Here is a 26323-nt window from a genome sequence, read left to right as displayed (position 1 = left end):
TTTCCTCCAAATGCTGTAATGCCCTTCAAAGTTTCCAACATTTGGAATTTGTGTAACAACATAACCTCTTACTCATTTCAGATCGGCCACATCGATGGAGATCCCAGTCGCAAAGGAGCATTTCCTGTGTCATTTGTGCACTTTATTGCTGACTAAATTGCTACTGAACAAAAACACTTCTTTTTCTAAAAGTTATCTCGTCTCATTATTGGTACCAAAACTCTTGCCAGATAACCTGTTTCATGAATTGTATTGTACGGTAGCCCACTTTCTCTAAGGCCACTGTTCTGCTTTAAAAACTCAAAGGCAATTTATATATATGAATGAATTGTTTTTATAATTTGTGTTTTTCATGAAACATTGCTATACTTTTATTAGGAAAAACTGAATTTCCTAAAAGGTGAACTGAAAAGTTATTTTAACTAAATAATGAAGATTCTGAATCTACAGCATTAGTTGAACCTAAAAATGTTTTGAGTGTGGGAAAGAAATTCATCCTGCTTTTCTTGGCCCACTTCTGGGGTTCGTGACCTTTAGCACAATTATTCTTTTTAGGAAGCCAGGAAATTGTTGCTTTCAAAGTCCATAGCCAGCCGGCATTTTCTACATAAAATGCTTCAGTTCACCTTTAAAGACTTTTTTTTCTTTAAAGATTTCCTTTGAAATCCACCCAATGTTTATTGGAAATGTATACATAAGCATTGTACTTTCCAGCCCTGGTGTGTGAGGTTGCAACTATCAGTGTATCCTGCATGTGTGTGTAACCTGTTGTGAACAAGCCTACTTGACCCGACTACAGGTGGTTTATTATGGCATATGTCACAGCAGTTAATTCAGTTCCAGATTATATTAACTGCATTTCCTGAATCTGGTTAAAAACTAAGGGTGATCGACTGCGAAACAGTTCTTTAGTTTCTATGCTTTAGGTGTTTGGGATTTGCCTTCCTGAGCCTCCCTCGTCACACAGCTAGAGTACCGTGGCGCAGACCGACCCCCACCCACCATATTACCACAGACTTGCTGTTTCCTATCGAGTGTACCACTGCCTTCCCTTTCTAGCCCAAGAGAATGTTCACTCAGTTTAGTGTCTTGTATTTATATAATATACCAACAGGAATGGTAGCTACACTGTCTTGAAATTTAATCTGCCCGTTTGTTTGTAATCAAGAGCATATCAGAGATCTGTAGGTCCCAGGTAATAAAATACTCTCAAACATCCCGGTTTTACTATTGAAGTCCATCATATCATTCTTAAGCTACTGGGGGTGGGGGGATTAGGTTGTATATGATAAAATCAAAATTTATTAGTTTAATGAACTTGACTATCATACCTCTATTTAGTAATTGTGTAAGATTCATGGTAGGTATATTGGAAATTTTGGCACTCTTTGAGAATAAGTAGGCATATGATGACCACTTAGATTTTTACCAAAAGCGAAGGAGTAAATTTAAGAGGAGGCTTGGAAAGCAAGGAGACGATGCTGTCAGTGCGTTTGTTATGATGGTACATTTGATTGAAGCAGCCTGTCTTTATTATGCAAGACTTTTGTAAGTATAGAGCTTTTTTTTTCTTTTTTAATTGCATTGTATTTTTTCATTGTTATTATAAAGGGAGACAGAATAAACTGGAATGTTTTATGATGTTGTAAGGCAATTTGCCTTTCAAAGTTCTGGGTAAAAATGTGTTAGATCTGTAATTAAAGTCTTTTTTAAAAGCACTACATCTGTTTTCACTAATTGTTAATTTCTGTTTTTGAACCCTTCATTTAGTTAATTCGCTCATAGATTTAAGAAAGTAAACAGATGTTTTGCACAGTGCACTTCATATGTGTATTTTAATACAACGCTCCCACATCTGTATCTTATAATCAGCCTTTTGGCTACTTGGCGCCAGCTGTATAAGGAATTAAAGTTGATTCGTATCAACATTTGAACACCAGTCCCAAACTAATATATCAGGTTCACTGGTACATAAATATCTAGGAAATATTTTTCCAATCTACAATTTGGTGGTGCTATTGTGCAGTAATTCATATTACTCTTGCCAGAGGAGAAATTATATTAACTTCCCTACTAATATCCTTTCCTAGTTATTTGCTCTTTGCAAATTAAAAAAAAAAAAGCAACTGAGAGAAAGGAAAACATTGTAGATATCTATTTATATTTAAAGTTTACATGTCATGAACTTAGCTGCAGGATTCTGGCATTTGGCATGCCATTCTCCATCAGATCTGACTTCTAGGGATGGCGACTCAGAAATCTGTCCACAGACTAATGGTTACTGTGTGATCTGTGAAGGGGTGGGTGGGTACCACTGCCTACAGCGTGGATACTATCTGAGATGTATGATATTCAGTTCATTCACTTGATTACTTCGGTCTAGTTGCAGCGCAACTGTATATATTGTATAACCTAAATCAGTTCTTATTTTCATTGTCCTAATTAGAGCATGTTTAATAAGTTTACTCTTCTTGTTAACTAGTCCTTTGACTGGAAAAAAATAAAATACTTTTAAATGGACATGGTGTTTTTCATGTTTTTAATCTTTAGTAAAGCACTGTGTATAAAAACAGTCCTTTAGAAAATACACTAGCCTACTGAACATGAGATTCTTTACAGTGTATGACTTTTAACGTGAGCAGTAATCTTTGAAGGTTTTACTATTTCTGGTTTACCAGCGTGTTATCCTGACGATACACTTTTAAAGCTTTACTCTTTGTGACTTGAGTTGGCAGTGTTACCATTTGAAACCAGCACATCCCAAGTCCCCGGGCCAACCTCTGCCTGACCAGAGCTCTGAGCCCGTGAGACCACGTCACTGCCCAGTGCTGCAGGACAGACGGCCTTGGTCTTCCTCAGAAAGTTCTCCATGTTCATTCATCACCGAGGGCACTTCTGTGACACATAAAGGTTATTCAGCTTATTTGTGTTTAAAAGCGACAAAATGACGTTGCTTTTTCAGTCCCAGTAGGTAGGTAACTTCATTGAGAGTTAACTCACTGTTAAATAAGACACATTTTAATAGAAAAACAAACGACTGATATTTTATATATTGCGTTTCTTCAGAAAATCTAGAGCAAAGGATCGCTCATATTTCCAAAATAGTTCAACAACACCGCAGATTGAAAACAGAACTATTGAGAAAACAAACAGCTGAACTTGCACATGAAGTCTACTTCCCCTTGATTGCAGAATTCATGGTTTCTCAGATGTCAATACAGAGTCAAATGCAGTGGATAAAACTTTGCAGATTGCTTGTGCTTGTTCCTACGTTAAGTGAAAAGATACAGTAAGAGTTCATAAATCTCTTCCCGAAGTAAACGTGACCCTCCTAACGCCTCTCCTAAACCTACACATCACCAGTTTTGGAAAGCCCCGGACACGGCCTGCCTGGGTCATCATGTTCCTGTGCCCCTTCAGGAACTGCACGCAGTAACACAGGACCCCGTGGCCTATGGGAGGGACCCTCACGAGTCAGAACAACAAGGTACGGAAAGGCGGGGCTCTGCCCGTGGAGGACACGCTGCTTTCCCTCACCAGCTTTGCATCTGCTCCTGGCCTAACAAACAGCTCACGGCCTGCAGGAGGTCTGGCCCGGCTGACCTGGGGCCTGACTGATACACTCATTTCTCCTGTTAGGCCAGGTGTTTGCTAGGCCCATGGCAGAGAGCATCTCTTCAGCCTCTGAAAAGACTAAACAGTCTCTGGTTTTGCCACTTTGTTTGATGAATTATTAGACTAATAACCAAGGAGACTGAAAACCTCACCAGGCTGTGGCACTGGTAAACCCACAGGTTGTATTCTTCGTTGCTCGCATCTGTGGTCTTCAGAGCCAATAAGCTTTTTCCTGCCCCCAGACCATCATCATAACACACCATCCGGATGATTAAATATAGAGCGTGCCGATGCAAAACATCCTGCAGAAATCAGGGAAAAGAAAGGCCATGCTATTTTACATGTTTCTCCATTCTTATAACGCATTTCCCAGTGCAGAATTTATCATGAGGTTTTAAACTAAGCATATCCGTCCATGGAGCGGGCAGAAAGTAGTTTTACAGGTTTTTCACCCAAAGGGACATTCTAGGATGCTCAGTTACGCGGGCCAATTTGCCTTTAGGATCATACCTTCCTACTTAAGTTCTAGGAAGATGGAGTGAGATGATCTAAGTTCACGATCCCATCCTCTATGCCCAGCTTCCAAGCTGACGCCTGCTGTGAATTGGCATGGGGTCCTAAGCTGAAAATGCATTAGGGACCAACCGGGGGAGGGGAGGGGATTGGCTTGGGCCCTACACACACACAAGCAAAAGCCCCTATTCATTTACCCTAGGAAATTGGTCACTTTTAAGACCAGCTGCCAGAAATGTTTACAAGCCAACCACTCTGCAAACAGAAGCAGACCTAACTACAAGAGGGCCCTTCCCGGCCTGAACTCCCCAGCACCTAAAACACATTTTCCCCCTTAATTAAATTACTTACATACTGATCTGATGTGGATACTTTTATACCATACTTGGAAACTCCCATAATAAATTCTTCCTCCAGAGGAACGAAAGGCAACTTTCCATCTTGCTTTAAAGTAAAAATAAATTACATAATATACATTTAAAAAAATTATGTTTCATTCCTAATTCTGATTAGTCAATTTTAGCATCTGGCCATCACAAACCCAAACCCTTTAAAGAATGTGGGGCATACAACAGCCCAGCAGGAATTTCTCTCCAAAGAGGCAGAAGAAATATCCCCCCACCTGTTTTACAGTCTGCAAATTTGACCAAAACTCAGATCCATGTACCCCATGCTTACTGTTAACCCCAGTTACAAACTGATACTCCTCACAGATCCCAGCGAGGCTTAAATATTTACATTAGAAAAATTAAGGCCCTTTACTCAAAGTTTATACTCATGTCAGCACATTAAATGATAGGTAACATGCCGCAAGAGCCATTTTTCTCAGCTGTTTTACATCTTACCCGGGTGTTGGATATGTCTGGTATTCCCAGCGCCCCAGGGCTTTGGACAAGTAAATGCTGCTTGAAGAATGGTTACTCGGCTCTCAAAAATATCAATCAGTATTTTGAGCTATTCAGAAACAAGTAAAACAGCAGATAATGCCTGATGGTTTCCCTAGCAGATGGTCCAGTTTTATCTGCTAAGTATGCCTAATTTGCCTTCTCTAAAATAAATAAGATACTGCTGGCAATCAGTAGATATTCCATACGGTCACTGTTTCTGTGGAACCATTTGCCTGCACTAAAGAGATTATGGTAAAGGAGCCATGTCCACCTACCTTAATTCTTGGGTCCTCACATGCAAGAGTAAACTCTTGCCATTCATTTCTCACAGCAGGTTAAATCAATTCCAAGAATCAACAGATGGGATAATAGCAATGCTATCGTCAATAATGGAATTCTGATAAGCCCCATTTCTACAGTGATGTGAGAAATTGAGCAGTCCTTGTCAGAATGAAAATCCTAGTGTACTTTTGGGAGAAAACATTATTAGCCATCTTTCAGTAGAATACTTTACTTAGATTAGTTGTTGCTTGCACGTTGGAATGACTTTATATTTCAAACTAAAGGCTGGGATCATTGTGTTTGCCCAGACTACCAACAGTTGTCTGTTAAATGGCAGATTAGATCAGCTGATTTCCCCTGAGACACCGGAGACCTCCTTCACTTTCATGAAGACATGAAACAGTATATTTAAGGATCCCATCTCCATGAGTTAAGAGACTATATACTCTTAATAGTAACCAGCACTCTATAAACTGATAAGGGACTCTTTCCATTGCAGTAATATCCCTTTGTTAATGAACACAAAGACAAGCAATTCCATCTTCTAGAAACTTGGGAAGCAAGTTAACTAACTGTTGATAGGATTAAGTCTTCTGGCTCATCCACTCCCATCACTGGCAAGGGTACGGACCTTACAATACTTTAGGCACAAACCTCACACCTTGATTTGTCTTAATTTTCATACTAAATTTTCCTTCGTGGTGATTTATTTTTTATCTTCTTGACCAGGATATATTTTTGAAACTTCCCTCAGTTCTTGTTGGAAACAGGGTATGAATAAATAGATATGGTAGGTCAACACCACTATGAATTAGATTATTCAAAGAGCTGAACCTAGTTCCATGGAGATACAGTAAGACTTGCCAGACTGTTTCAGAGAGAAGCTTGTGGTGTGTACCCAGCCACCGTACTCGGCTCCCCATTTAAACAAGGGGACTTTTTCAGTCGGCCCCAGAAAAAGTGAAAAGCACCGTCTGAAGGAAGGGACTGTGTCCCTGGGTTCCTCTTCGACTCGGTATCCAAGGCGCCCTGTACCTCCTCTGACCCCAGCGCTCAGTAACAACGTAACAGTGAAAAAAGCACGGCTTCAGGAGAAGCAGTGAGGAGACCTGAAGAGTGCTGACTTTCTCCAAAGCCATGAGTTCACTCTGAAATCTGAGAAAATTGAACTTTTTTTTTTTTTTTTTTTTTACCTGGGCGACATCTATATAATTTATCAGGTCTAGTGGCCCTTCGAGACTTTTTCCCTCGGAGAGTTTCAGTTTCTCAATGGCACCAACATATTTTATTCGAAATTCTGCACAGGTATCTGAATTACTGTTGCTTTGTCCTAAAGGTGAAAAGAAAAATTGTAAGAGTAAGACTTCAAAAGAAATAGCTGCATTACAGGGTATCCTCAACCTCTCCCCAGCCAGGAAACAGAGGGTGTCATCAGAAGTTAACCTTTAATAAAAATTTAAAAATTTTAAATGCAAACTTTTTGATGTCATGGGAAAGAACTAAAAATTTCACTAACCTTTTCCTCAGTGACTCACAATGTACTAAATATATAAAAATCTCAAAAGGAATAAATTATTACTATGCTTCATTTCTTCTTCAAAAAGAAGAAAACTAAATTGTCAACTTGACAGTGATTGAGTACCTTTGTAATGCATATGACATTTAATTATTTTTTGGTTTCTTCTCCCTTTTTACCTTTCACTTTTAGCTTTCTTTCCTGATTCAGGAAACCTGATCTACCTCTCCCATTCAGTCAGAAAAGACCAGAAATTTTTTTTTTCAATGTAGATGGAATAACGCCAGACAGGAAGTCCCTTACAAAACAGATGGTAATAGGTGAAGAACTGTGTGTGCCGTAAAATCCAGCCAGTACAAAAGTACCACAAAGGATTTTACAACGTCTGCCATAGTAAGGGAATACTCTGTGGTCACTTTTAGATTATGTTTATGTAATAAAAAGATGCCCACATTTTTAATGTTTTAAAGCATCTGGAAGTAAAGACAATAGACCTTATGCTACTATATTCCCTTTTACATCTTCTCTCCCACTCCTACCACCTTTTATGGATCGAGTCGCCCATGATCCCGAAAGGAAAAGTGGAAGGATTTTATACAAGAAAATGAATGTAGTAGGTTTCCAATTAGACACCGGCTAACAGGTGGGTCAAAAACCACCTTCTGATTTCTGAAGAGCTGCTCCTTTCGGGAGGCTGCATAAATGTTTTCAAGGGCCTGTGACAGATGCTCCCCTCATTACCACATGCTCCTGATGTTAACGAGCTGGTACGTCTCCGGGTAAGCAGCTCTTTAATCTTTTTAATCAGCAGGATGTGTCTTACCCCCCACGAAGAATGTAATTCCAAAATAATTCACAATCCGCCAGCCCATTTCTTACAAAGCTATTTTGACACTTCTAAACTGTCACCACGAAGTTTTCCACAAGTTTCTGCTGCGCAACCATTAAGAGCAGTTTGCTCCAAGGCAGCGGCTTTCACCACCTACCCGCCACCCCAACCCACGTTCCGCCAGATTTTGGACCATTTCTAAACTCTTGTCAAAAATGGCAGAGCAGAGGAAGAAAACCCCGAATACTCAAGGACTCCTTGTGCTACTCTGGCAAAACTCCACAAGCATCAGTTAGAAGCCTTCGCCAAAATGATCCGCCCTCCGTACCTGAGCTCTTGGTGGAATCGGTATCAAGGCTCGCCACGGTGCTGGATCGAGAAAGCCCCCCAAGGCTGGAGTCTACAGACTGAGAAATAACAAACCAACAGAAAAATTGTAAACGCAATTAGAAGCACTATCTTCTCTCAAGTTCTCTACCCAACGTTCAAATGACTTATTTATTATAGTTGAATTAACACATATAAAATCAGGTCAATTATTCAGGTAGATCGACTGTGACAGATTTTTCTAAAGACAAATTCCTTAGCAAACTTCCAAAAAAAAAGACAGTCCCAACTGCTCTTCCCATCACACGATATTGGATAAACAAACGTGAGGTCAACACTCCCAGTTTAAATCAGAGCCACTACCTGTATCTCCTTATAAGATGCCTGATATTTATGTCATATGTGAAAACCTACACCTTGCTTTTGTAATATTTCCAAAGAACCCCAGAAGAACCCTGTGCAGAAAGCAGGCAGGGAGTATTATCCTGTTTAGTAAATGAGCGGAGAGACACAGAGAGGTGAAGTGATTTACCCAAGGTTACATCTAGTAAATACCCCAGATCTCTAATCTACGTCTCCTAATTCTCACCCCAGCATCTGCAATGACTCCAGCTACTACCTGGCCTACAACAGGTAAACACAGGCCGACTGGCGGACCAGAGCATAACTGCAACATGAATTACAAAGAAAAAGCAACAAATCTGTTAAGCAAAATTCAAAGAATCATACACGTTAATATAGTTTGTTCTACAGCATCATACTCTCGATGTGCTTAATATTTTTAGAAATAACAGTAAAAACTTTCAATTAAACAAATCACTTATTGGGAATTCCCTGGCGGTCCAGTGCTTAGAACTTGGCACTTTCACTGACGGGGCCCAGATTCGATCCCTGGTCGGGGTACTAAGATCCCGCAAGCGGCACAGCTCGGCCAAAAAGGAAAAAAAAAAATCACTTTTTTACACTTCAAATCAAAATTAAATTTTAAAAGTACACTCAAATTTTTAGATGTTTAAGAAGTGAATCAAGGTGAATGCAAAAATGTATCAAGCCTTATTTCTTCCCTTTCTCAATAACGGCACTTCTTGGAATATAAAATAAGAGCAGGGCTGTATGCACACAGAAGTTCAACATCAATTTGTGTGGTACTGACAAATTGGAAAAAATCCTAAATATTCAAAGGGTGAGGGAAGGGGAGTTGGAATTAAGATGCTGTTACAAAGTCAGGCTGGCTTCTGGGAAGTGTGTAACAGAGTGAGGTTCTGTGCCTCAAATTACCCCTCCGCACAGGAAAACCTAACAGGTTGTCAGAACCTAACAACCCTCAGAACAGAAGAACAGGAAGGGAGAAACCGGCCTATTTTTCTGAGGTTCCGAATTATAACAGCAGAAGCTTACATCACCCTCGAACACAAATCTGAGTCACAGCACCCTGCTTAGGAACTGCACGAGGCTCGCCATCACTTGGGGGTAAGACCTCCCTCCGGGCCCGCGGCCCTCCTGCACCTCTCTGGCCCCGCCTCCGCCACCTGCCCGGGGCAGCAGGTCCTTCAGGAATCAGAAACCGAGCTCTGGCCCTACTCTGCGAGCCGCAGGTCAGTACGTCTCCCTTTATCCACTTTCTGATCTAGAAAACAGGAAGCTGGGCCTTCCTGTTCCCAGGCTGAGGTCCTCACACTTAGGTAACAGCGGGGTGGGTCTCAACTAGCTTCAGGAGTTCCGAAACCTGACAGGAGAACGGTGAATTTTCCCATTTAAGACTGCACAGGGGCTTCCCTGGTGGCGCAGTGGTTGAGAGTCTGCCTGCTAGTGCAGGGGACACGGGTTCGAGCCCTGGTCTGGGAGGATCCCACATGCCGCGGAGCAACTGGGCCCGTGAGCCACAACTGCTGAGCCTGCGCGTCTGGAGCCTGTGCTCCGCAACAAGAGAGGCCGCGATCGTGAGAGGCCCGCGCACCGCGATGAAGAGTGGCCCCCCCTTGCCGCAACTGGAGAAAGCCCTCGCACAGAAACGAAGACCCAACACAGCCAAAAATAAATATAAAAATAAATAAGTAAATAAGACCCGGTGCAACCAAATAAATAAATAAATATTAAAAAAAAAAAAAAAAAAGACTGCACAGGACTCCTAAAATGTCAGGTTTTGGTGCTTTGGGCTATGTGCTGACAGCTCAGGGACAACACCGCTCCCCTTGCCTGCTGGAGACTCCCGAAGGGCAGTGGTGCGTGTGTCCGGCCCCGAGCGTGGCCGTTGTCACCCAGGGCGCTGCCCACGGGCTGGTGAGAGGCGCCCCGGAGGGGGGCACCCGTGCGTGTGGGCCGAGGGCTCCTCTCCCGCCTCACCCAGTCCTGGCACTGGGCACCAAGAGCTCACGAGGGTGGAGAATGACTTAAAAGGCTCTCTAGTCTGAGTCCAGTGGATCCAGGGGACCAGGACCTGGGACTTGAAGGGCCCCGCGCACTCAAATCAGGGCATTTGCCTCACTGTCCAACTAACTCACCGTGACAAAACAGAATTATAATTTGCACACACACCTCAAACCCTAGAATTCAAGACCTCCAGCTCCCTGATTGCCTGCAATTCCTGTCATACAAACACTTTAAAAATCAGCGTTTCAGTGAGACCATTCGTAAGTCCTGACCCCTCTAGGTTAGCGGAGTTAAGAACTCCAGAAAATCTACCAAAACAAAATAAAATTAAATCAAGTGCACAATGTGTCTCGAGTGCAAAAAAATGAATGTGAAAAACCTCTAGTTTGAAGAACATCAGCAGGTCTGCCGTGGTTAGCACCCTTCACGCAGCATCAGTTAGAAGAAACAAAATTCTCACCACTTAATGACTGCGGCCTCCACGCCATCACCCCTACCTTGCTCTTAGTACTGATTTCACTACTCTGGGAGCTGCTACTGCTGTGTCGCTTTTTCCCTTTCCGAAACATCTTCCACCATAGCTCGATCCAGAGGCACGCCCCCTGGAAGAACAAGCGCTGGTTAGATACATTGAGAAAAGCAACTTTAAATCCCTTTACACATAATAGGAATAAAAATAAATAAAAACCATCAGTTCCTCCCAGTTCCATGGCGTATTCCTTTTACTTAAAACATAAATATTTTCCGTTGACCACAAAATGTGGGTATTACTCTTTTTCATTCTTATTCTCTTTTTGAATCACAAAATTCTAACCCAGTAAACCAAAAAGGTAGGAACCTTCTTGTCACCTCTGGAGGTGTGGAAAGCACTGTTCAGAAGTAACATCTAGTTCTCAATATATTCAAGGGCCTTCCTTCTCTTTAATCAAGTCAAGACGTTAGTAAAATATGTGACATATTAGTTTATCAACCAAGTCACTGTCTCCGGTTCCTGTTCTGTAAATGGCAGGGCTAAGAACTGAAGGCACTGATACATCTCGGAAATGTGCATTTTTCTTAAAGTCTCCAACTATCTTTAAGTAAAGGCTGACATGAAAACATTGCCAGGTGCTACCTCTCATCTTGTTCCAGTAAGGCCAGGGAAGGAGGCGACCTTCAGTTTCCCAGAGTCAGGCTTATGTACATCTTTTTTAAAATTTTCGATTTCTCCTTGCACATTTCATAGGCGCACATATATTATACCTGGAAAATTACGAACTAGCCTGCATAATGTTTCATAGTTCAAGTACTTCCAAACACACTGTCTCACTTTATCCTCACAGCAACCTGGTGACACAGATGTTTTCTCAGGGTCTCTGCTGGAGCTCTAGGCCCCCCATCAGGGGGCTTACAGAAGATAGGTTAGAATCTGCCTTCTGTAGACAAGGGAACTGTGACCCATCTTTCAGGAGGATTTATGAATACAAGAACCTAACAAATGTTTACTAAAGGTTGGTTCTACAGAGGGAACAAGGGAACCTGCTCACTACAGAATCGAACACTATCTTATCGTCTTCAAACGTTCAACAGACAGCAGTCTGCAGAGATAGCTTCCTTTCATTACGACATGGTCAATTCTTGTCAGAAAAACAAGGGACCTGATGAAGGAAAAGAATGAGTAAATCACGGGGTGGTCAATGAATGCCCCTCTCCAACACACAGTTTCTCCCATTGAATTTGGAGGGCCCCCCCCTGCCAAGTCCACTCACTAGCATCTGACCTTAGGCCACTGACCCAAAACTTGACTCCTGAGCCCAAGCTTTTTAATCAGTCCCATCAGCCAACTTATTTCTATATTTCTGCTTCATTTGTGGAGTAAAGAGAACATGTGATTCATTCATTCGTTCCTGAGTAGCCAGTGAGCACCTACCAGGTGCTGGGGATGCACCAGTGAATAAGACAGAAAAAGCCCCTGACCTCAGGGAGTTCATTTCTAGAGGGAGTAGACAGACCAACAGGAAAACCAAGTATAAAACACGTTATTTGGAAACAATAATTGCTACGAGGGGAACTAAAGCAATTTAAGGAGATAGTGATCAAAGGAAGGGGGGACGATTTTAGACAGAAAAAGATGTTCTGAGGAAGCGGGAGTTAAGACCTGAGAGAAGGGGGGCGGGTAGCCGTGAACATGGAGAAGTACCGTGAGTGGGGGGCACAGCAAGTGCCAAGGTCCTGAGGGATGTCCTCTGACGCACAGACCGGTGAGAGGCCAATATGACTAAGAACAGGAGGAGGAGGGAGAGTGACAGGAGGGAAAGAGCCACAGGAGACCTCGCAGGCCACAACGAAAGCTGGGGTTTTGTTTTGGGTTTCACAGGAAGACTCAGAGGGTTTTAAAAAAGCAGTCAGGTGATATGATCAGATTTCTGTTTTAGAAAGATGACTGGCTGCTGGGTAGGGAACTAGTTGCACAGGATAAGAGTAAAAAGAGGGGGCCTACTTAGAAGGCTTCCGTGGATAATTCGTTGCAAACGATAGCCCTGCCATCACAGGATGCTTTTCAGTTAGAAAGAGAAGGCAAGAGGGCCTTATTCCAAGGTCTGCACAAAACTGGGTTAACCTGGCAGCATAAAACACCATAATCTGATGGGTTAGAATGTCGGTGTATAGCATATTTAAGCACATTATATTTTAAGTATATATAAGTACTATTTATATATATATATATAACAATTTTAAATATGATTTTTAAAAATTTGATAGTATTGTTATGAAATCCTGAAGCATCTCTTCAAATCCCTGGAATACTAGAACGATTCGAAAATCACTACATAATAAGGCCTTTGCAACTCCATAAGACTTTCTTTCCATCATCAATCTAGGAGCTGAAGGGGAAATGCAATTATGAAAACCTTTGACATCTGCCACTATTTTGATGCATGTTCTTCATTAAGCAAATCATTCTTGTCTCTAAATTATTCGTGCATAAAAATGAGACCAAAGATACTGTCACTTGGATGTTCCACAGACCCATCAAAGGCAAAAAGGCCGAAAGCAGAACCCATCCTCTTCCCCTCCACACCTGCTCCTCTCCTCTCCCTTTCAGTAAATTCCATTATTTCTGGTAGAAACCAGGAAATCACCGACTCCTCACTGACCTCCAGCCCTCACATCCAGTCAAGTCCGAGATGCACTGATTATACCACCTGAAGAGCTCCCTCATCCATGTCTCTAAACAGGGCCTGCACCGTCCTAGACTATGGCTAGATAGAAATACTTTTTCATTATGTGATGAAAGCAATGGACCCTTAACCCATAAAGAATGCACAAAGTTTGGAATGCAATTTAAGGAATTCACAAGCCATCAGGAGATATTTCAAGGGTGAGGGACCTTGTCCTGAGACAGGCTGGGACCTGGGACCCTTTGCTGCAGTGATTGCACATGGACAAACGTCTCCTCGAGTAACAGATACAAAGAAACTATAAAGGAACTAAAAATAACTGCGTGCATGCACGTGCAGTTGGGGCAAATTCTGGACAACAAAACACAAAAAGACCAAAAAAAACCCCAACTACCACTTCTGAAGAGCAAAAACAGGGTGTCAGGGGCAAAAGCAGGGTCCTGCGCATGCCCCCTGCGCTCAACACCGCCAAGGGGTGGGCGAACCACCTCAGCCGCCCCTCCGCCCGACCCCTGGACACACCCCTACCTTCACCCCGTGTAACGGATGAGCTTGCCCCCCTGGGGTGGGGGGAGCGAGCAAGGGAACCTGTTACTTGTTTTTGCTCCCCTCCTGCAGCTGCAGGAGCCCCAGTCAAGCCCTGCCTGAATTTCTGGACTGGCCTCTTACCCATTTCTACTGATTGGGAAGGCCAAGAACCCTGGTCGGTAACAGTCCCAGCTGGACTCCTTGCCGCTTCAAATCTGTCACCAAGCTCCAGCTGAAATGATTTCTTTAAAACTCAAGTCAGATGCCATTTAACCTGCTTAAAATCTTTTGTTGGCTCCTCAAAGTTAGAGACCGAAGTCAGGCTCTTTGCCAGGACACGCAAGGTCCTCCATGACCGGGCTCGCGTGGACCTCTAGTCTCATCGTCCACAACCAGTTTCACACTCAATTAATCTGTAAGGAATGCAAACTGGCTTGCGGTTCTCAGCATGCACTCTGCTCCCTGTTTCCACGCTTTGCTCCTGCCATTCCCTCTGCCTGGAATGCCCTTCCACCTTCTATTTATTTGGCTAACCGGTCACCTTCCAAGACTCAGTTCAGGCTTCTCTTCCAGAAAGCCTCCAGGTTGGGCTAAGGGATGGGTCTTCCACAGCTTGAGTTTATACCCTGATCTTAGCATTAGTCGGCTACTGTCTACTTGTACCTATCTCACTCAGAACTGTGAGCTCATCAAAGATCAGGGCTAGGTCAGCTCTGTATATCCGATGCCTGCTACAGCCTGGCAGAGGCCATGCTTAATGAACTGGAGAACCTTCTTGTGAGATAACATCCAGATGACAACTCCCACGTCCTGAGCACCTACCATCTGCCAACCAGTGCTAGGTGATATGTTTTATACACACACACACACACACACACACAGACAGACAGACAGACACACACACCCTATGCCATCTGTGTATACCTCTGACCCTCTCCACTGACCGGCAAGGTTGCAGTATTACAGCCCCTTTCCAATGAGGCAGCCAAAGCGCAAAGTAGACGAAGCAGCTTGCACAAGGCCACCAGGCTGGTAATGCATGGGGCCAAGTTTGGAACCTTGGTAGAGTTGGCTCCAAAGCTCTTTCCAGACCCCGCCCAGCTCCTGTCGGGAGCGCCTGCCACGTGCCGGTGCTCAGGATGACAGTAAACAAAACAGACGCAACCCCGGCCCCGCGCTGCGTGGAAACAGCCACGACGCGTGGAGGAACCAACAGGATCCCGCACAAAAAGTGAACGCTCTCCATCGCCCCTCAAATCAGAGCCTGACGCGGGGAGCAGCCCCGCGGATGCTCTCACTCCATCACCCTTCCGACCGGACCCAGCCACACGCCACACGCCACACCCGTCGTCACCGGAGCTGCAGTCCCACCCCAGACAGGAATCGGCACCGGGGCACTGCCTCCTCCCGCAGGGCCGGGCCCGCTCCTCGGCTCCCGCCGCCCGCCCCGCACCACCTCGGGGCCTGGGTCCCCCACCCAGGGAAGGCGGGTCCCGGTGGAGACCGCAGCCCCCGCAGCCCCACCCATCCGCCCCGCCGCGGGCTTCCCCGCCGGCGCCGCCCTCGGGACCCGCGTTCCCGGCCAGGCTCAGCCCGAGCGCGGCGAGGGCCGGGCTCTCACCTCAACGCCGACTGCGATCGGGGTCAGACACCCACAGCCTGCGCAGCCCGAACCACGGGAGCCACTCCAGGTCTAAACCCAGCGCCCGCTTTTCCAGCTCCGTGGCCCCGCCCGCCGGGCCCCGCCTCCGAAGCCTCGCGCAGGCGCAGTCCTGACCCCGCCCCCGGTGCCCGGACCGACCCCTTGTTCTACGACCGGAAGTCAGAGGGAGGAGCCTAGGGTGGCGGACACCAGGGCGCCGGAAGGTGTCCTCTCGGTGAATGGTGGCCTTCCTTCTGTGTTCCCTGTGGCTGCTCTTCCAATTTAGAAAGCCTCCCGCAACCTGTTCCTCGTCCCCGTTTGCAGATGTCTGCGATTCCCGCAGAGGAGAGTGACCAGCTGCTGATCCGACCCCTGTAAGGGACCAGCGAGAGGGAATGAAGCCACGGGTTGTGAGGCGAGGAGGGTACCCGGGTGGTTGGGCTCCTCAGTCGGCCGCAGCCGGCGCGCCTCTGCAGTCTGCCCTTGGTCCCTTGGTCCGCAGTTGCGGGCCAGGCCTCCGGATGCAGGGCTTTGGAGAACTGTGGATCGGAAGGGGGCTGCTCGGTTTCATGGGATTTTGCTTTTTCCTCGGTCTCAAGGGAGGAGAGTATGTGGAGTTGGGGGGCGGGGAAAGAAGGTCTGTGGGGCCGCTGGGCGCTTTCTTGTTCGCCAAAGAGTGGCAAGCTCTGAGGGAACCGGTGACGCCGGGGACAGCAGGATGAGAGGAGGACGTGGATAAGGCTGTGGCGGTGCGAGGAAGAACTAACCTGTTACCTCCAGAACTTGGTATTTGCCAGGATGGGAAAGGAGGTAAATTAGGGACTCGCTGTGAGCTCCATTCAGAGCTCCAACTCTGGGAGAATAAGGAGGGTAGAAAGTGGGAGGGAAGAAAAAGCCGAGGTGTTAAGGACAAAATCTCAGCCCCTGACTGACCAGGGGAGGGCTGGCCTTTCACTGGAAATGGCCTTCTGTCAGAGAAGCACCTTACAGATCTGGAATGCTGCTTAGAAAGGGAAATACAAATGTGGAGGAACTTATTCTGTAAATGAGCGGCTAGAATCCACCAACATGCTCACTGTTAGAAATGAGTCAGCACCACATGAACACGTGCCTTTTTCAAAAGTTCATTTAGTAAGGACTCCTTGAGTACCTACTGGGGACGTAACCCAAGTTTGCCGCTGCTCAGTTCACACCTGTCCTCTCTTCCTGTGCTCAGCAAACACTGAGCAAGTGTCAAGGCCACACTGGACACTAGGGATACAAATAAGACAGAGGGCTGAGTGAACTGGATTCACCCTTTTGGAGGGAGCTGCAGCGCCACATGAAAAGTACTGGAGAGATAGTTTGGAGGAAGAGCAGACCATCACTTTGGAGTCAGGCCTGAAGTCCTATCTGTACGCTATCGATTGCTAGGACAGCAGCCTCACTGAACCCATTTCCTCATGTGGAAATAGTATAGCAGTACTTAACTGTGCAGAGTAAAGCTCGTGGTAGGTGCTCAGTCAATGGTGACTACTGTAAGAGTACAGATAGGCATTGCACTAAGGCCGTGAGAGTGCAAAAGGGATTTCCAGCAGAGAGGAGAATGCCACCTCATGCATCCTGGAAATTATGATATGAGCTGAGGCCTAAAGAATGAGCAGGAATTAAAGACAGCTGACGTGTGGGCAAGGGTGCTCCAGGCCGAGGAAGTGGCACGTGTGAAAATGAGAGGGCTCTGTTTGTGGCCAGTCTCCCCATGGCTGAGGCTAGAAGGTTAGCAGATGAGATGGTAGAGGCTGTCAGGGTCCAGCTTATGAAAGACATTGTGTAAGGATTTGGGGTCTTTATTGCCAGTTGTAGAGAGCCAGGGAAGGATCTTAAGCAAGGATGGGATGTGGTGGAAATTATGTTTTAGGAAGATGGAAGATGCTCCTGGCAGCAGTGTAGCAAATGAATAAAAGGGTGGATCAAGGGACTTCCCTGGCGGTCCAGCGGTTAAGACTCCGAGCTTCCACGGCAGGGGGCACAGGCTCCAACCCTGGTTGGAGGAGCTAAGATCCCGCGTGCCGCGTGGTACGGCCAAAAAAAAAAAACAAAAACGGTGGATTAAGTGGAGAGAATCCAGTGGGATGATATTGAAATAAACCAAGTGATGAAGCAGTGAGAGCTTGGAATGAGTGAAAATAGCAGCAATGGATTGGACAGAGAGAGGTTTGAGAGAGTAAAGAGGTGAAATCTTTAGGACCTTGTAACGGATCAGACGTATTGTCAGGGGCCGTTGTTGGGGGAAAGGCAGTGTAGAGAGGAGTGTTAGGACGACACGGACTCCTAGGTAGGACGGCCGGTAAGTGGTCGTGTTATTCGCTCCAGGAGTGCAGGAGATGGGGCAGGTCTGGAGTAAACTTGGGAGTTGTATTGTTTTATAACAGCCTTATTGAGATTGAATTCACGTCAGCACACTCATTTAAAGTGTACAGTTTTAATATACACAGAGTTTTACAACTATCACCACTGTCTAATTCCAGAACATTTTCATCATTCCGAAAAGAAGCCCTTATATATCCATTTCCCTCCAACTTCCCCAGCCCTAGGCCACCACTAATCTACTTTCCATTTCTACAGATTATCTTGTTTTGGACATTTCATATAAATGGGTTACAATATGTAACCTTTTGTTACCGGCTTCTTTCACTTAGCATAATGTTTCCAAGGCTCATAATTTGGGAGTTTTTACTCATTCAATAGGTATTTCTTTAATTCTTTTTTTTTTTTTTTTTCCTGGCCGCGCCGCGGCTTGTGGGATCTTAGTTCCCCGACCAGAGATTGCACCCGTGCCCTCAGGAGTGAAAGCACAGAGTCCTAACCACTGGACCGCCAGGGAATTCCCACAATAGGTATTTCTTGAGGTTTACTGCGTGTCAAGCAGTGTAGCTAGTTATACGTCGGTGAATGAAATAGACAACGTCTCTGCTGTTATGGAACTCTCATTTTAATAGTTAGAAAAGCCGTAAAGAAGTAGATACAATAACTTCATGTAGTTTTAAGTGTTATTATAGAATGTTGTGAAGGGCAGATGAGGGGGTGACATTTGAACTGAGACCCAAATGATACACAGGAGCCAATTATGTCAATATCTGAGGGCAGCATTCCAGAAAGAAAGAAGACCAAGGGCAAGGGACCTGAGGTGCAAACTTGTTTGGCATATTTGAATATAAGGTGTCTGTGAGATGTCCCAGGAGAGATACCAGTGCCAGGTGACTGTTAGAGGTCTGGAATTCAGGAGGACAATCTGGGCTACAAATACAAATTTGGAAGTCCTCAGCATGTTAAAAATGTGAGAATGAAGATCAGGAAGACTGAGAAGACGACCAAGGAGAGAACCCTTGGAATAACAGCATTTGACGGATGGGCAGAGGCAGCTGAGCGAAGGAAACTAAGGCGGAAAACCAGTAGGACAGGATGAGAGCGTGAAGTCAGTGAAACCAAGCGCAGAGAGGGACGGAGCAGGAGGGATGACGGAGAGGGACGGAGCAGGAGGGATGGCGTGCTGCCGGGAGAACAGTGAGATAAGAACTGAGGGGCTGTTTGCACATAGCGACGAAGAGCTGTTCTGCACGGAGAGTTTCAGAAGAACGGTTGGTAAAAAGACAGATTGCAGTGAATTGAGTGAGTGGAGGCAAGGAAATAGAGGCAGAGAGTGTACGCAGCTTTTAGGAAGCGGGCAAGGAGTCTAAAGGAGATTAGAATTAAGGGATTTTCATTTGGGGATGAGCGTGACTGTGGCATGTTTGAATTCGGTTGGTGAGGGAAAAGCCAATGATGTAGCAGGCAGGGGTCAGTTCCTCAGAAGGAGGGAGTGTGCAGAGTGTAGAACCATGGTGAAAGGATTAGCCGTAGAGAGAGAGGTCTGTTCTCTGTTGCAGGAGAAATGGAAGGAGAGAAAGATGTGGGTGGGTTGGTAAGTTGAGGAAACTGACAGCTGAACTGTACAGTTTTTTGATGCAGAGAAAGCCATGCCTCGAGTGAAGAGTTAGGATAGAGGGTTGGAAAATTTAGGAACGGGGAGAAAGGTTGAAATAGTTACCACGCTAATTGTAAGAGAACACTGAGCTAGGGACACTTTCGAGGGCGCGTGGAAGGTCAGGAATCCACAGGAATCCACAGTAGCGCCGTGGGGGTCTGGTCTTCCTTGTCCTGCTCTGAAGTAGGGTCTCCGTTTGAGGATGCATCCATCTCATGCCTGTCTCCTAGCAGCCTATGCGTTCCTTGAGCTCAGGGTCCTGGTATTAGGCCTTTCCGTAGTCTACGCACTTAATACGGTGCTTGGCAAAGAGAAGCTGCCGGCGGTTAGGACTCTGTGCTTCCACTGCCAGGGCCCCGGGTTCAATCCCTGGTCAGGGAGCTACGATCCCGAAAGCGTCACAGTGCAGCCACACACACACGAAAAAGCTGCTTGATCTTGAATGAGTGGGTGAATCATGAGCTAGAATGGTTGGGGAGAGGCAGTCAGAGAAGGGGAGGGATTGGAAAAGCAGGCGAAGTTTAACTTAAAGTCTTACGGGAATTGGAAAGTAAGGCTGTTTCATTAATTTAAGAAGAAAGGAAATTAGTTTGAAGTACTTGGTATCAGATATACTGAAACAACAGAAAGTAGAAGGAAAAGGGAATGAGATTCACAGGTATGAATAAGATAAGTCTATTTAAATTTAAGCTATTTGGTAAATGCACATTATCATGTTAAAGAAAATGAAAGAATTTTTAAGTGCTTATGGGTTTTTACATAAGTGCTAATTCAAAAGTCTTATTAAATAATCTGAATCACTGTTAGTTTACATGTTGAATACATCACAATTTAACCGTAACATTCAGAGGGTTGGATTTAACCTTTGGGCTTCTCAGATCTATACCAGCTTGTCTCACAATTTTAACAACTGAAAGATCTGTGAACTCCCAAAGGTCAGTCTTCATCTTTTCCCACATTGACGCTGTTCTTTGCTATCTTTATAATTTTGTGGAACTTTTATCTGCCTCAAGTGAGTGCTGGCGTCAGATGGAACAGAGTTAAAGTTGTAAAAAAGTTTGAATTTATTGGGCTTTATTTTGATTGTTTTTCAGTCATTTTTATCTCTTCCCTTGAATGTTTACAGTGGAGCTGGGCAAGAAGTGGGAAGATCATGTATTATTCTGGAGTTCAAAGGAAGAAAAATAATGGTAATTATTATTTTGTAGTGCGGTTAACAGTATGTTCCCGTCTGCCTCGGGTGTTAGGTCTTTTCTAGTTCGATAGATTTTTCTAGTTCAGTAGTTATCTGTTTAGTTCCCAGAATAAAGTCATAGTTGGTATAGGTCATCTGTGTAAAATGTTAATGCGGAAAACTAGGACACCTTCCACTTAGTAATTTGATAAAACATTAAGTAAACTGAGAAAATATATTCTAAGATTGTAAAATTGTCAACTGGATCTCCTGATCTACTGTATCTTCAAGGTCCCTCTTCCACTCCTGAAGGTCTGGCCAACCTAACTGCCCCACCCCCAGTGGGAGACACCAAGAAACTGGCCACCTGAACACATGCAGAGCTCCAGCCACCCCCGTGCAGTGTGACAGTAGGGCCCTGGTCTGGCAGCTGAGGTACCTAAGTTAGCACTAGGACACCTGGCCTTGGGCATGTCAGTCTCTCCTCTCAGCCCATTTCCTTGGCTGAGAGGTGAAGGGGCTAGAAGAGATGTGGTCCTCGTTAGGAAGGCAGTGCAGTGGCTCATCATGGTCTTTTGGTCCCATTCCTCTGTTTCTCGCACTCTGAAAAGAACGGGCATATGGCAGACACGGTCGTCTTTTTAGTCATTTATTGTATTAATTGATAGGATATGACCAAAATGAGGATATAACCCGTTAATGAGTGACTCTTAAGAATTTGCCTTCTAATACTTAAATTGCCCTGATCAGGGAAGTTTCCAGTGTCTAATCATTGTCTTCTCACAATAGTCGCATCTGGTAATAGCGAATCTATAAACTTTAAAAATGTTCACCATTTCTGATATTAAAGTTCTTGAAAAAGAGTTCATTCGTTGTTATAGTGCCTACAAAAAGTAGCTAGAAAGAAGATGTCTTGTATTTTGTGTCCTGTGACTCTAAATGTGAGCTACAATTAAATTTGTTTGGAAAGTTAGAGTTAATGGCGTGTTTGCCCATTTAGTAAGAATTGCATTCCAAATGCTTCCCACATGTATAGAGTCCATCCTGATTATGTATGGTGTGATGGGTCAGTTATAATTATTGTCTATTTGTTGAATGAATTTTAATATAATGTGGAGGAGATTATGATCTTTTTTTCTATTTCTTTCAGTTGGACTGTGGGATCCACCCAGGCCTAGAAGGAATGGATGCTCTTCCTTACATCGATTTAATTGACCCAGCTGAGATTGATCTCCTACTAATTAGTCAGTAAGGTTTTTTTTCTTTATTAAGGACACTGTTTTCCAAGGACCTTTACTGTAAAGATCATTCTTTGCCAGATTTTAAGATTCTGGTGTTTTAAGAGTATTTTCTACTAGGAATTATATTGCAGACATCTAAGTCTAAGACAACACACCATATCATCCTCACAGGTGAGAGAAGGTTACTATGAAATACTTACTTTCCCATCTGTAGAGTGAGAAGAAGGTAACATATGCCTTGGATCCTTGTGAAACTTAAGACCAAGAAAGCTCTTTTGCAGAATAACTCCTGAGGCCACTGTGTTGTCACATTGTTCTGTGGGAACTTCACATATAAACAGTGACGTGTTTCAACTTTATATGACTAAAGCGCTTGTTATAATTTTAGCTGTTGAGAATAGGTTTGGCTACATTTTGATGCCTAAAAAATACTTTTAATATCCTTTTCTTGCACTAGAACTAGATGCATTACTCCTTCCTTCTGCACATACCTATCCTTGGTGTTCTGAAAGTATCAGTATGTAATTGTTACATAGAACTTTTCTGTACAGTGAGTTTTATTATATAAGACACATGATGGATAATATTTTAAGAACTGACAGAAGCCCTTTGTTTCTTTTTAAGTTTCCATTTGGATCACTGTGGAGCTTTGCCCTGGTTTCTACAGAAGACAAGTTTCAAAGGAAGAACATTTATGACTCATGCCACAAAAGCTATTTATAGATGGCTTCTTTCAGATTATGTCAAAGTTAGGTAAATTACTTTTTTAGATTTATACATGCCCTTGGTTCTACACAATACATATGGTTCAAGATACAGACCATTTTGTGTTTTGAAATGAGATGTTTTCTTTCTGTTCGCAAGGATGTCATTAATTTAGTCACTCATCATAACAACTCATCAAATACCTGTCATGTCCCCAGCACCTCCTTGGCCTTAAAGTCTTTATGTAGTTTTTGCATCCTTTTAAATCTTTGTAATGTAGGTGAGTTATAAGGTATGATAGCAATATTCTATAAATAGAATTTCATAATTTTATTAAAATTTAAAACAAAATACATTTTACGGTGCTGTATACTGAAATCTTCTTTTGGATGATTTGATCTAAGCAAATTGACTATCTTAAGTGAAAAAGTTCTCTGGGGAAGTTTTTTCCAGTTGCAAGGGGAAAATCTACTCCTTTACCAGAAAGTTTGAAGCATTTTTATGATACCTATAGCACAAATGATTAGCCTTCAGAAGTTTACTGTTTCATATGTATATTCCAAGGGTAGCTAAGAGGCAATTTGTTATTCTCCTATATAAATACAGAAGAATGGAACAGTTATCCTTAGTAATAATTATACTGGTTACCTCTTAAAGAATGCTTACCACGTGCCAGGCACAGCCCTCAGTTCTTAATATATGTTAACTCATGTAATCTTCATATCAACCTCATGATGTAGGTTCTGTCGTGAATCCCATTTTACAGATGATGAGACTGAGGCACAGAGAGGTTAGGTAATTTGCCTGTGATGGTCACAGTAAGAGACAAAGCTGGGATTTGGACGCAGGCAATCTGGGTGTGCCACACTCTGGCTCCAGAGTGTGTGTCCTTAACCCCTACTCTCTCTTGCTTTTTTGGAAGTACGTTAGCATAATTTTCAGGAGAACACTTATGTTAAACTTTCTAGAGAAATCTTTTCACATCCCAGTGTGAAGAACTCTGCATGGTTCAATGTATGTGGGTGAGTTTATCTCGCAAGAGTGTTGGGGCAGGAAGAAAGGTTGAGAAGTACTAGCCTAAAGAGTACTTTGCCTTAATTTACTGTTTGTGCTTTGCTTAAAATCATACTTTACAGCTACACACACTGAACATTTTTATTATAATAGCAGAGTAAAAAAAGAGATTCTAAATAGCATAATATGTACAATATAATTTTAAGAAATACGTGGTTATGTCATCCACAGATAATTTCTCTGAGTTCAAAGACTTGTAAAATCTTACCATTAATTTTTGTTGTGTTGGCATCTTTAAAAATTTAGTAATATATCAGCAGACGACATGCTGTATACTGAGACAGATTTGGAAGAGAGCATGGACAAAATTGAAACCATCAACTTTCATGAAGTGAAGGAAGTTGCAGGAATCAAGTTTTGGTGTTACCACGCAGGCCATGTCCTGGGAGCTGCCATGTTCATGATTGAGATCGCGGGCGTGAAGGTACGCTCTAGCTCGGGAATTTCCTGCTCACAAGAAATCAGTGCAGGGCTTTAAAGAATATTCCCTAAGACTAGCAAAGTGTCAAAACACTGAAACATAAGATAAAATTAAGTTGATACTTTTTCCTTGTAAATATCGTAGTTCATACTCCCATGATATTACTTCTCTAATCATGATTAAGAAAAGAGAATAATAAGCATCTCAATAAAGTCCCCTCATGTTACTGTAGGATTAATGCCTTTTCAGTGTCCCTTAGAAAACTGAAAGCTCTTTAGGGAAGAGCCTTCTTTGTGGCTGCATCCATTTAACATTGAAATACGTTTTGGCATTCATGTCCTCTTGATGTTCTGGGATTCACATATAAACCCCTAAAGAGGGTAGACTGCGTGAGTGAAAGAGGTTAATCAGAAAGGATCTTTCCAGCCATCTTTGATGAAAAAGATTGATGGAAGTCTTGAAAAACTTGAGAAAAATGTAGATGGACTAATGGATTTCAGGACTGAGTTGTGCACCAGTTCTCAACTCTGGCTACACATTAGAATCACTTAAGGAGCTTTCTAAAATACCGGTGAAGGTCTTCCCTGGTGGCGCAGTGGTTAAGAATCCGCCTGCCAATGCAGGGGACACGGGTTCCATCCCTGGTCCGTGAAGATTCCACATGCCGTGGAGCAGCTAAGCCCATGTGCCACAACTACTGAAGCCCACGCACCTAGAGCCTGTACTCTGCCACAAGAGAAGCCACCGCAATGAAAAGCCCGCGCACCGCAACGAAGAGTAGCCCCCGCTCACAGCAACTAGAGAAAGCCCGTGCACAGCAACGAAGAGTAGCCCCCGCTCACAGCAACTAGAGAAAGCCCGTGCACAGCAACGAAGATCCAGTGCAGCCAAAAATAAAAATTTTACAGAAATAAAATTAAAAAATAAAATGAAATACCAGTGCATCTGAGAGAATGACCTTGGCCTTTTATTTTTAAGTTCTCTGGGTGATTTTTTTTTTTTGGCCGCATGGCAAGGCTTGTGGGATCTTAGTTCCCCGACCAGGGATTGAACCCAGGCCCTCGGCAGTGAAAGCGTGCAGTTCTAACCACTGGACCGCCAGGGAATTCCCTCTAGGTGATTCTTACGTGCAGCCAGAGTTGGGAACCAGTGCTATAGTGTAATAGTGTTCTAAATTTTTTGTAGCTGCTCATTGTTTGAAATTTTTACACAGTGACTTGTACTGTGTACTGCTAAACCATTTATTCTTGCCGCTTGCTCAAAGGCACATAAAATAAGGAGAAAATAGCACGAATGCAAATCTAGAGTCGCATTTCAAATTTGATGAAATTTGTTGGAGATAGGATTTTATCTTCTATCTAGATAGGTTTTCCATATACCTTAGTAGATTTCTTTCCTCATCATCATGACCTTTTTCTCTAAGATATTGAGAATATGTCTCAAGTTCATTAATATAGAGGTTATCTTTGTGGGCTGATTCTTGGAATATATTATTCCCATTAGTTAGATTTAATAATTGAAACACTGGATGGTTTATGACTGAATTAATTTACACATTTTGAATTAGACACAAACACTGCATCTAAATTCATCAGTTACAGGCCATTTTTTTCTATTGAACCTCACTTTCAAGAATTTATGAGCTGAACTATTTACAATAGCCAGGACATGGAAGCAACCTAAGTGTCCCATCGACATGAATGGATAAAGAAGATGTGGCACATATATACAATGGAATATTACTCAGCCATAAAAAGAAGCGAAATTGAGTTATCTGTAGTGAAGTGGATGGATCTAGAGTCTGTCATACAGAGTGAAGTAAGAGAAAAACAAAAACTGTATGCTAACACATATATATGGAATCTAAAAAAAAAAAAAATGGTTCCAATGAATCTAGGGACAGGACAGGAATAAAGACACAGACATAGAGAATAGACTTGAGGACATGGGGAGGGGGAACGGTAAGCTGGGACGAAGTGAGAGAGTAGCATGGACATATATACACCACCAAATGTTAAATAGATAGCTAGTGGGA

General features: G+C 43.6%; 3 protein-coding genes across 10 annotated transcripts in view; 2 read left to right on the top strand and 1 right to left on the bottom strand.

Moving 5' to 3' along the window:
- ASAP2 (ArfGAP with SH3 domain, ankyrin repeat and PH domain 2) overlaps positions 1–2520 on the top strand; it is a 161070-nt gene extending 158550 nt beyond the window's left edge. For all 6 annotated transcript variants that reach the window (XM_059942262.1, XM_059942261.1, XM_059942259.1 and 3 more), the window contains one exon: positions 82–2520. In XM_059942262.1, the coding sequence (XP_059798245.1) occupies positions 82–156 (75 nt within the window). In that variant the 3' untranslated portion in view covers positions 157–2520. The remainder of the gene's footprint in view (positions 1–81) is intronic.
- A 476-nt stretch (positions 2521–2996) lies between these two features.
- ITGB1BP1 (integrin subunit beta 1 binding protein 1) lies at positions 2997–15782 on the bottom strand. The gene is made up of 7 exons (XM_059942244.1): positions 15650–15782; positions 10837–10941; positions 7971–8049; positions 6491–6627; positions 4480–4572; positions 3768–3917; positions 2997–3267 (listed from the first exon to the last, which is right to left on the bottom strand). The coding sequence occupies exons 2-7, from the start codon at positions 10906–10908 to the stop codon at positions 3196–3198; spliced, it is 603 nt and encodes a 200-aa protein (XP_059798227.1). The 5' UTR covers positions 10909–10941; positions 15650–15782; the 3' UTR covers positions 2997–3195.
- Positions 15783–15868: 86 nt separating this feature from the next.
- The window catches only part of CPSF3 (cleavage and polyadenylation specific factor 3), a 43674-nt gene continuing 33219 nt past the window's right edge, over positions 15869–26323 (top strand). For 2 of the 3 annotated variants that reach the window (XM_059942242.1, XM_059942241.1), the window contains exons 1-5: positions 15869–16044; positions 20800–20863; positions 21998–22095; positions 22713–22841; positions 24114–24291. In XM_059942242.1, the coding sequence (XP_059798225.1) occupies positions 15995–16044; positions 20800–20863; positions 21998–22095; positions 22713–22841; positions 24114–24291 (519 nt within the window). In that variant the 5' untranslated portion in view covers positions 15869–15994. Of the gene's footprint in view, positions 16045–20799; positions 20864–21997; positions 22096–22712; positions 22842–24113; positions 24292–26323 lie in introns of those variants that run through there. The other variant, XM_059942243.1, reaches the window with a different exon arrangement.

The sequence above is a fragment of the Balaenoptera ricei genome, chromosome 13 (assembly GCF_028023285.1).
Source record: "Balaenoptera ricei isolate mBalRic1 chromosome 13, mBalRic1.hap2, whole genome shotgun sequence".
NCBI lineage: Eukaryota > Metazoa > Chordata > Mammalia > Artiodactyla > Balaenopteridae > Balaenoptera > Balaenoptera ricei.
The sequence above is the reverse complement of the archived record's forward strand: the minus strand, read 5'-3'. Positions and strand labels throughout refer to the sequence as shown.

What these genes read in the sequence shown, in the direction of transcription:
- ITGB1BP1 (XM_059942244.1), bottom strand. Translation starts at nt 10,908, where the DNA reads ATGTTTCGGAAAGGGAAAAAGCGACACAGCAGTAGCAGCTCCCAGAGT. An exon ending in AAATCAGTACTAAGAGCAAG is followed by an intron (nt 8,050 to 10,836) that starts GTAGGGGTGATG and finishes GTTATTTCTCAG; the next exon opens with TCTGTAGACTCCAGCCTTGG. An exon ending in TATCCACATCAGATCAGTAT is followed by an intron (nt 3,918 to 4,479) that starts GTAAGTAATTTA and finishes TGATTTCTGCAG; the next exon opens with GATGTTTTGCATCGGCACGC.